General features: G+C 38.6%; 1 protein-coding gene across 1 annotated transcript in view; it reads left to right on the top strand.

Annotated features, from left to right (window-relative positions):
• The first annotated feature begins 2,649 nt into the window (after nucleotides 1–2,649).
• ssrp1a (structure specific recognition protein 1a) overlaps nucleotides 2,650–11,243 on the top strand; it is a 30,658-nt gene continuing 22,064 nt past the window's right edge. Inside the window, exons 1-4 of the mRNA XM_067457948.1 lie at nucleotides 2,650–2,814; nucleotides 3,271–3,326; nucleotides 8,144–8,329; nucleotides 9,064–9,169. Of these exons, the coding sequence (XP_067314049.1) occupies nucleotides 3,273–3,326; nucleotides 8,144–8,329; nucleotides 9,064–9,169 (346 nt within the window). The 5' untranslated portion in view covers nucleotides 2,650–2,814; nucleotides 3,271–3,272. The remainder of the gene's footprint in view (nucleotides 2,815–3,270; nucleotides 3,327–8,143; nucleotides 8,330–9,063; nucleotides 9,170–11,243) is intronic.

Here is an 11,243-nt window from a genome sequence, read left to right as displayed (position 1 = left end):
GGGTATATCTTACAGCTCGACCGACAATCATTCTTCATCTGAATAATAAAAATACACACATGTGAACACAGCTATAGCCTCTATATAGTCCTAGAAAGAAAGAAAGAATATATATAGGCCTATAATATATATATATATATATATATATATATATATATATATATATATATATATATATATATATATATATATATATATATATATATATATATATATATATATATACGCTGCCAAAATGTGTAGCCTACACAGTAAATTTTTTTTAAAATAAAATAAAATAAATGTTTAAACCAACCGTTGGGTTACAGGTTGGGTCATTATGTTGGGTTATTTTTAACCAAACGTTATTAAGTGAGTAGAAAAGGTTATTTTATCTTTAACTGTAGCTATGTTTAAAGCTGTATTATTTTATTTTATTATAAACAGATGCTAAAATATATTTTTAAATCTATAAATCAGGTTTATTGCATATTATTATTATTATTTATTTATTTATTTTCTTTCTGGGTTGTTTGGCACGCTTGGGTCAAATATTCAGGTCCTTCTCAAAAAATTAGCATATTGTGATAAAGTTTATTATTTTCCATAATATAATGATAAAAATTAAACTTTCATATATTTTAGATTCATTGCACACCAACTGAAATATTTCAGGTCTCAAAAAATTAGCATATCATGAAAAGGTTCTCTAAACGAGCTATTAACCTAATCATCTGAATAAACTAATTAACTCTAAACAGCTGCAAAAGATTCCTGAGGCTTTTAAAAACTCCCAGCCTGGTTCATTACTCAAAACCGCAATCATGGGTAAGTCTGCCGACCTGACTGCTGTCCAGAAGGCCGTCATTGACACCCTCAAGCGAGAAGACACAGAAAGAAATTTCTGAACGAATAGGCTGTTCCCAGAGTGCTGTATCAAGGCACCTCAGTGGGAAGTCTGTGGGAAGGAAAGAGTGTGGCAAAAAACGCTGCACAGCGAGAAGAAGTGACCGGACCCTGAGGAAGATTGTGGAGAAGGACCGATTCCAGACCTTGGGGGACCTGCGGAAGCAGTGGACTGAGTCTGGAGTAGAAACATCCAGAGCCACCGCGTGCACAGGCGTGTGCAGGAAATGGGCTACAGGTGCCGCATTCCCCAGGTCAAGACACTTTTGGGCTACAGAGAAGCAGCACTGGACTGTTGCTCAGTGGTCCAAAGTACTTTTTCGGATGAATACAAATTTTGCATGTCATTCAGAAATCAAGGTGCCAGAGTCTGGAAGAAGACTGGGGAGAAGGAAATGCCAAAATGCCTGAAGTCCAGTGTCAAGTACCCACAGTCAGAGATGGTCTGGGGTGCCATGTCAGCTGCTGGTGTTGGTCCACTGTGTTTTATCAAGGGCAGGGCCAATGCAGCTAGTTATCAGGAGATTTTGGAGCACTTCATGCTTCCATCTGCTGAAAAGCTTTATGGAGATGAAGATTTGTTTTTTCAGCACGACCTGGCACCTGCTCACAGTGCCAAAACCACTGGTAAATGGTTTACTGACCATGGTATTACTGTGCTCAATTGGCCTGCCACCTCTCCTGACCTGAACCCCATAGAGAATCTGTGGGATATTGTGAAGAGAAAGTTGAGAGACGCAAGACCCAACACTCTGGATGAGCTTATGGCCGCTATCGAAGCATCCTGGGCCTCCATAACACCTCAGCAGTGCCACAGGCTGATCGCCTCCATGCCACGCCGCATTGAAGCAGTCATTTCTGCAAAAAGGATTCCCGACCAAGTACTGAGTGCATAACTGAACATAATTATTTGAAGGTTGACTTTTTTTGTATTAAAAACACTTTTCTTTTATTGATCGGATGAAATATACTAATTTTTTGAGATGGGAATTTTGGTTTTTCATGAGCTGTATGCCAAAATCATCAGTATTAAAAGTTGGTGTGCAATGAATCTAAAATATATGAAAGTTTAATTTGTATCATTACATTATGGAAAATAATGAACTTTGTCACAATATGCTAATTTTTTAAAAAGGACCTGTAGAGAATCCCAACCGTTGGGTTTAAAATATAATGAAACATTTTAAACCGATGGTTTATGTCCATATTTGACTCAAACATGGGTTGAAGCAACCCAGTATTTTTTTTTAAAGCGAAGAAAACCTAAATCTATTCATCATTTAGTGGCACAAAGACAGCACATTTGTTTGGGTACAGACTTTATTTTATTATTCAATAATTAGCCTGTTGTTATTATTATTATTATTATTATTATTATTATTATTATTATTATTATACATTTATATTAATTTAATTAAGCATTTTATTATTATTTTATATTAATAAAACAATTGTAATATTAAACATGTTTTTTATTAATGAGGTTATATATTTTTATTTCGTTAATTACATAGGCCTATTAATTATGTATGCAACATAAATTCTCTTTTATGACCATATTTAAAAGTATTTATATAATTTTTAATTAAAACATTTAATTTAATGTTCTTTTTCAATTCTACAGTCAGTTTTTTTTCTGGAAAAAAAGACTACCGTTCAAATGTTGAGTCTTTTTTATATTAAAAATATATTTGTACACTTGTGTAACTGTTTTTTTTTTCACGTCAGGAACATGTGAGTGCGGAGTCATGGAAACGCGTGACCCTTCAGCAGCTCTTCCGGGTCACTGTCTTCAGAACCCGGAGGTTTGGCGCGGGAAACCAGAGAATAGTATCGCTTGATCATTCCAGTAATTTGTGTGTGTTTCATCACCTTTTTTCAATACCGGGAAACACGAGTATACATTTATAAAGTCGTTCTTCACCTAAAGTAAGTGCTAAATATGTATAATTTACTGATGCTCTTAAATCAAACCGGCTGAGGGAATCTTGCCCGCTCCACATGTGATGTTATAGCAGTGTGTGTGAACGCAGCGACGGTGTTTCCAAACTTACTGAGCTTTCCTACATAGACAGCATCTCCAGCGCTTTCGAATCCTCTCACATTTGCTCTGGAGTTCGGTCGTTAAGCGCTCGGTGAACGGGATGCTGTGTGTGTGTGAGTCGCTCAGTAAATTATCGACACAAGCACTGTCCTGCCAAACACAAAGATGAGGGACAAACACGACTAACGATATGACTGGACACAATACAGCTCGTGAAGAAGTGAAATAAAGCTTTCAGAGCAAGAATAACTATATCCGATATCATCTAAACTCGTCTGTGATGAATGCGGTGTTATTTCTAGGTTGATGTATTATTTATTTGTTAATAATCTATTTTACAGAGATGGGAGACACTCTGGAGTTTAATGACATCCATCAAGAGGTGAAGGGATCTTGGGTAGGTGACATTAAAACTTTCAATCAAATATGGAGTTATATTTTTTGGTTCCTTTTATCACAAACCGCAACTAGCAAACAGTAATGACCCCTGGGTGTCGCAATTCAGCAGGACTGTAACCATATCTTAATGCATGAATTTCTAAGGTATTTATATTATTAACACTTTGCTGAAACAATCATCTGTGAATTAAAGACCTAGTATAATTATAAAAATGCCGTAGATAAAGGTATATTTTACCCTAAAATGAAAATTAGCCCATGATTTACTCACCCCTTAAGCCATTCTAGGTGTGTATGACTTTTCTTTCAGACAATTTTGTGTGTGCGGCAAAAGAGTGACCTCTGACCCCTCTTCTCTTATATTGAATTCCTCTGACATTTCTCTTTAAAAATCAAAATTTTAGCCTCTAATTCATGACCGGTGTTTTGTTTTGCTCTACTTTGTTATCCTCTGCGCTTTTTATTTAACAGCGCCTTTCGTAACACTCAAGGTCATCTTACAAGTGAACAAAACTGTAATAAATAAGTAATCAAAAATACAAATGAATGAATAAACAAATCCCTTTTCCATCGTTGAAAAGCAACAACATAAGTACATGCACATCATGGAGAAGAATACGACAACATACAGGTCCTTCTCAAAAAATTAGCATATTGTGATACAGTTCATTATTTTCCATAATGTAATGATAAAAATTAAACTTTCATATATTTTAGATTCATTGCACACCAACTGAAATATTTCAGGTCTTTTATTGTTTTAATACTGATGATTTTGGCATACAGCTAATGAAAACCCAAAATTCCTATCTCAAAAAATTAGCATATTTCATCTGACCAATAAAAGAAAAGTGTTTTTAATACAAAAAAAGTCAACCTTCAAATAATTATGTTCAGTTATGCACTCAATACTTGGTCGGGAATCCTTTTGCAGAAATGACTGCTTCAATGCGGCGTGGCATGGAGGCGATCAGCCTGTGGCACTGCTGAGGTGTTATGGAGGCCTAGGATGCTTCGATAGCGGCCTTAAGCTCATTCAGAGTGTTGGGTCTTGCGTCTCTCAACTTTCTCTTCACAATATCCCACAGATTCTCTATGGGGTTCAGGTCAGGAGATTTGGCAGGCCAATTGAGCACAGTAATACCATGGTCAGTAAACCATTTACCAGTGGGTTTTGGCACTGTGAGCAGGTGCCAGGTCGTGCTGAAAAACCAAATCTTCATCTCCATAAAGCTTTTCAGCAGATGGAAGCATGAAGTGCTCCAAAATCTTCTGATAGCTAGCTGCATTGACCCTGCCCTTGATAAAACACAGTGGACCAACACCAGCAGCTGACATGGCACCCCAGACCATCACTGACTGTGGGTACTTGACACTGGACTTCAGGCATTTTGGCATTTCCTTCTCCCCAGTCTTGCTCCAGACTCTGGCACCTTGATTTCCAAAAGACATGCAAAATTTGCTTTCATCCGAAAAAAAGTACTTTGGACCACTGAGCAACAGTCCAGTGCTGCTTCTCTGTAGCCCAAAAGTGTCTTGACCTGGGGAATGCGGCACCTGTAGCCCATTTCCTGCACACGCCTGTGCACGGTGGCTCTGGATGTTTCTACTCCAGACTCAGTCCACTGCTTCCGCAGGTCCCCCAAGGTCTGGAATCGGTCCTTCTCCACAATCTTCCTCAGGGTTTGGTCACCTCTTCTCGTTGAGCAGCGTTTTTTGCCAGACTTTTTCCTTCCCACAGACTTCCCACTGAGGTGCCTTAATACAGCACTCTGGGAACAGCCTATTCGTTCAGAAATTTCTTTCTGTGTCTTACCCTCTCGCTTGAGGGTGTCAATGATGGCCTTCTGGACAGCAGTCAGGTCGGCAGACTTACCCATGATTGCGGTTTTGAGTAATGAACCAGGCTGGGAGTTTTTAAAAGCCTCAGGAATCTTTTGCAGGTGTTTAGAGTTAATTAGTTGATTCAGATGATTAGGTTAATAGCTCGTTTAGAGAACCTTTTCATGATATGCTAATTTTTTGAGACCTGAAATATTTCAGTTGGTGTGCAATGAATCTAAAATATATGAAAGTTACATTTTTATCATTATATTATGGAAAATATTGCACATGTGATAAAAGTTCTAATTTTTTGAGAAGGACCTGTACAAGTTTGGAATAATTTGAAACGTCTCAGTACAAATCCCACAGTCAATTGGTACAAATGTCTCCTTCCCACAGAAGTACAGCAAAAGGTAACAGGTTTGAAGAGTTTAGAGATATTTTGCTTATTGTGGGTGTGTCTTCTGCCAAGTAGTAATAATTTGGTGTTTGCTGTCATAATGATGACCGTAGCGTACAGCTGTTCCGTGCTCTGACACGGTTAGCGCTCACACTGCATGCAAACCGCGCTCTGGCTCACCTCTTCCAAACGGGCCAGGGACGGCCAAACGAACTGCGCCAGGGCACAGAACTGAGCGCTCACCCTTGTCAAATGAACCGTCCTGATATGTTGCACTTTGCTGACTCGGCATCCACTTTTCTAAAGTGTAGCCACACTTTAGACCTCTTTGGCATTGTAAAACGATGCGGTAGAACACATGAGAAAAACAACTACACTTATGTTGTGTGACTGCGAGAGTGCGAGTATCTTCAGAAATCCTCCTGTCACATGGTGGTGGAACGCCAAACACTGCTTTAGGTCCTTACATGCAAGCATGCGACAGGCTCACACAGACACAGCTTGGCTTGGCTTTTGGAACCGAAATTTGGCACCGAAAGATAAATAATTTTTCGATACTCATAGTATCAGAGTTTTCCGTTCAATACCATAAAAGTATCGCTGTTCAGTGGCCATATACAACAACAGTAGAATAGAACAACATATAAGAACATGTGCTTCATGGATTCAGTATAATACATGAACATAAGAAGCAAAATGACACGTGCTGTATCACACCAATATGGGACGTGTCATTTTGCTTGTAAATATGGGATGATTCCTTATTTCAACCGGTCACCCTAGTTGCAGCAAGGGAAATGCTAATATTCAAAAATGTAGGCAATGGTTTAAGCTAGATTTTCCCTTGGTTTCTGTTAGATAGGAATCAGATCATATTTTCTTCTCCTCTCCGATCAAGCGTTCTGGGCCAGTATCAGCACGATACCGATGCCGTGAATCGGAACGGGACATCCCTATTTTAAAATCAAATCTTTATTCACTGCCATTATAATGCTTGGATTAGCCAGGACATTTTTTAATATAACTCGGATCGTGATCGTCTGAAAAAAGAATGTCATATACACATAGGATGGCTTCAGGCTTCATGGGCTAATTTTCATTTTTGGGTGAATTAACCCTTTTATGGTTGTGGTACACATGTCTTTTTAGTGAGAACTGAAGAATGAATGAATGAGGCATTTATATAGCGCTTTCAAATGTACAACTTTACACCCAAAGCGCTTCACACTCATGTCAGGGGTCTCTCCTCAACCACCACCAGTGTGCTGCATCCACTTGGATGATGCGACGGCAGCCACAGTACAACGGCGCCAGTGCACTCACCACACACCAGCGATAGGTGGAGAGAGGGTGATAGAGCCAATTCAGTGAATGGGGATTATTAGGAAGAATAACTTTTATATTGTTATATTTCAAGATGAACACTTACTGAACTAAAGCAACTTTTACTTGATTGTCCAGATATTTTTTTCTGTTTTTAAAAAAAAAATTATACATCAGACATTTGAGGAACGTTTATTTGTTCATCACTTTCATCATTGTATTGTATTGCATCACATTATATGTTTTGCCCCCCCACCCCCCCACCCCCACCCCCGTAAATTATAAAAACTATAAAACTGAGCTTTTAAATATCATATTATTTGTAGATATACAGTGGTCAACGTTTGGAAACATTCATGTTTTTGAATCTCATTTATTTGATGATAAATACAGTAAAAAGAAAAATATTGTGAAATATTTTTACAATTTTAAATGCAAAGCTGAATTTTCTGTGAAAGTGTCACATGATTATTATTTATTTATTTGGAAATTGATACCCCAAACCTTTTGAATGGTAGTGTATCAATTTCCAAATAAAAAAGGATCATGTGACACTGGAGTAATGATGCTGAAAAATCAGCTTTGCATTACAGGAATGAATTACATTTTAAAATATATTGCAACATATACCAGTTCATTTAAATTGTAATATTTCACAATTTAACTTTTTTTTAAAATTTATTTTTAATCAAATAAATGTAGCCGTGGTGAGATTTGAGATAAAAACATTTAAAAAACTAAATTCTCCCAAACTTTTGACCGGTGCTGTATATAGTGACAACAGATGTTTATATACATTTTATGTAAGTCTGTAATAGTGTTATACTGATCTCATTTATTTACCTTACAAGCTTTAAGAATTACATCATACTTATTTATTGGTCATATAAATGTCAGCAACCAAAATGTCATATTTTGGCCTCCGAATAAACCAGTTTTTGTTTTTTTTGTTTTTTCCTCAAGTGTGAACTCTATATTCTCACTATCAACAACAAAGACACAAAACAAAACTGTTAACAAAAAATATTTTTTTCTCACATTGTGCTGTTTCATAGTCCTGTCATAGTTGTCATGAAGGTGTTCCATGCATCAAGAAAATGTGCATACTCTTTACAGCAATAATATGTCTTCCCGATATCATGAGTTACACTTACTCAGAAACTTGCTGGCTTTGCCATTGGATGGAAACATTTAAGAATGTTCAGAAAATGTGATATGCACAAGGTTATGATTGATCTCCACACATTGCTGTTTGTGTTTGTCATCAGAACGATGGCCGTCTGAGGTTCAGCAAGCAGTCCGTAGTCTATAAAAGCCATAAAACAGGGAAGGTGGACAATATCTCAGCCCCTGAACTCTCTGCGGCCCAGTGGCGTCGGGTCTGCCTGGGTCACGGGATCAAACTGGTCACCAGCAATGGACACATCTACAAATATGACGGCTTCAAAGACACAGTGAGTGTGCGGGGTAAACAATAGTAGCTGCATATCCATAAATGAAATATGCTTTAAAACTAAACTAGTTTTTTTCTTCTATGTCAAAGGAAGTGCAGTCTGTGTGTAATTCAAGATGTTACAGGAATGCTTTTCTCCAGGGGTTAATCACTGGCCTCCAATAATGGATTTGCTCTGTATGTGTGTGTTTGTATGAAGTCATTGTGTGTGGTGTTTATTATTAAGCAGTGTACCATAACTCCGGAAGAAACTGTAACATGTAGACAAATTTGACATGAGTTTGTGTGTGTTAGTTCGCTGTGTTGTTTAACAGCTAGCTTTAAACCAGCATCGTCATTGTCTTTACATTAGGGAAAAAAGGCATTATTTTGAGGATAAGGGAATGCTGGTTTGTGTAATGTTAAAGTGATGATGAGGGATTCTGTAACCCAGCGCCAAGCTCATTAGCACACAGATGGACACACACACACACACACACACCTGGTGGAGTGACATGTGGAAGCGATTGTGCAGTGCTGGAAAAATAAACAGACTGATTGAACGTGCTCCGCATCAGCCTCCGGCCGGATTACACACACCTCTGCCGTCCCATCGGGCCGAGCGCCGCTGCCAACTCTCTTTATTAATGAACTCAGGGCTGGATGAGAGCGAGTCAGGGGAAGTGAGGCATTAATTCTGTTTATCTCTTCCTTCTCTTGCTCTCTCCTTCCTTTTTGCTTTCCTCGCTGCTGCAGGATTTTGAGAAAATCTCAGCGTTTTTTAAAACGAACTACAAGGTTGAGTTGGCGGAGAAGGACATGTGTGTGAAGGGCTGGAATTGGGGCACCGCCAAATTTGCAGGTACACACACCCATCTTCTAATCATAAAATTGTCTGAAAGCAAGCTGCTCATTATTTTCATGTTAAAGGTGCACTATGTAACAATTTTTCAGGAAAATATCTGAAAAACACTAGGCCAATGTTATATATTTTGTTAATTTGAGTACTTACAGTATCCCAAATGTTTCTACCTGTTTGTAAATCATTAGAATTTATATTTTAACCAATGAACCGGGACGTTTAAGGGTGCGTTCACACTTGTCATGTTTGGTTCGATTAAAACGAACCCTGGTGCGGTTGCTCGGTTAGTGCGGTTCATTTGAACACATGTGAACGCTGCCATCCGAACTCTGGTGCGCACCAAACAAGCGGACCGAGACCGCTAAAAAGATGGGTCTCGGTCCGCTTCCAAACCAACTCTGGTGCGGTTCGATTGATAAATGAACGCAACACGGACCAAAGACATGTAAAAGGACCAAAAACCGGACGTATAATGTCAAAAGATGCGACACATAATGCAGCTGATTTGACGACGCGGAAAGATCGGTGTATCCAAAATGAGTAACTTTAACGTTAGAGGGCAAACGTGGAGCTACGAGGAAGTGCCTAATCAATAGGCTATTTGGTCAGACGAGCATGTTTCGAAAATGCTAGAAAAAACACACAAAAAGCATACCTGGCTCTTCTCATCAAAGTTCCTGTGTTGCCCATTATTAGCAGGTACAGATGACAGAACGGCCGTCTCTTTTCTGCACAACGGAGGAAATCCTGCTGCTGTTTTGAATGTTTTGAACATTTTATGAGCTCTTCATGAGTTCTCAGCGGGTAAAAATAATGCCACATGTACACGCATAAAATTTTCGCGTTTAATCCAGCACACAGCGTTGTTTTGAATGTTTTGAGCATTTCATGAGCTCTTCATGAGTTCTCTGGTAAAAAAAATAATGCCATACGTACACGAATAACATGATCGCGTTTAATCCAGCACACAGCGTTGTTTTGAATGTTTTGAACATTTCATGAGCTCTTCATGAGTTCTCTGGTAAAAAATAATGCCATATGTACATGCATAATATGCCCGCGCGTGTAATCCGCACACAGCATTGTTTTGAATGTTCGGTAAACAAGCTCCTACGTCATATAAGCCGACCAATCAGGTTGTTACCGTCTCCCTATGCCTTTGGTTCGGTAACTTTAGGTTCGCTGTTAAAAATGCCCGTGTGAACGCTAAGCGGACCAGGACTATTATGTTTTTGTTTTTTGGTCCGGACCAAACGAACCAAACTAACCGAACTACAAGTGTGAACGCACCCTAAGTCGCCTGTCCATTACGTCATAACTGAGTTACCCTTGGTTTCCGCTTTACTCTTAGCAGTGTGAACAAGTGTCACAGCAGCTGCACAGAGTAACGTCATAACATCATTTTAAACACTCAAATGTATCTAATATGATAAACAGAGCTGCGTTACCTCATACTCATGACCGGAAAAGCGGAAATGGTACCAGCGACTGGCATGAAAGTATTGCTGCTCATGAGGCCTGTGCTGTGCTCATCTTATTAACAATTGCTCCAGCTTCCTTGCTTAGTTCCACAACACTCGGTCCTGTTCTGCTTCACACTAGAGTAATGTTAATAAGTGCATCCATGAACATGAACCGGCTATGAGGTGAAGACCACATCTCCCAAGATTCTGAGCTCAAGCATGGCGTCATCAAACTACGCCTTTTTGAATAGGAGCCCCCTAGCGGTCAGAAGTTGCATAGTGCACATTTAATGCTGATATAAAAGTTCTATATTTAGTTGAAATAAATTAAAAATGAAGGACTAAAATAAGTGTTACATTTTTAAATTTTAATATGAAATTTTTGTGAGCATGTTACAATTTAATATACATTACTGTAGTGATAGGGGTTAACAGTTTATGACCCAAGACCAGTAGGCAAAATGAAGTCTTAAGAGTCAGAAGTGCTATTAATTAAAGAAAAATTTACTGAAGAATAGTTTGCAGTTTCATCAGCAGAAGCCAGCTATAAGTCTCACAAGGTGTTCCTAAGCTGTGTTCCCTCTCTCAACGTCTCGTTGTACATACAATTG

The sequence above is a fragment of the Pseudorasbora parva genome, chromosome 11, assembly GCF_024679245.1.
Source record: "Pseudorasbora parva isolate DD20220531a chromosome 11, ASM2467924v1, whole genome shotgun sequence".
Lineage (NCBI taxonomy): Eukaryota > Metazoa > Chordata > Actinopteri > Cypriniformes > Gobionidae > Pseudorasbora > Pseudorasbora parva.
Note: the sequence above shows the minus strand (reverse complement) of the source record. Positions and strands in the feature narration are given on the sequence as shown.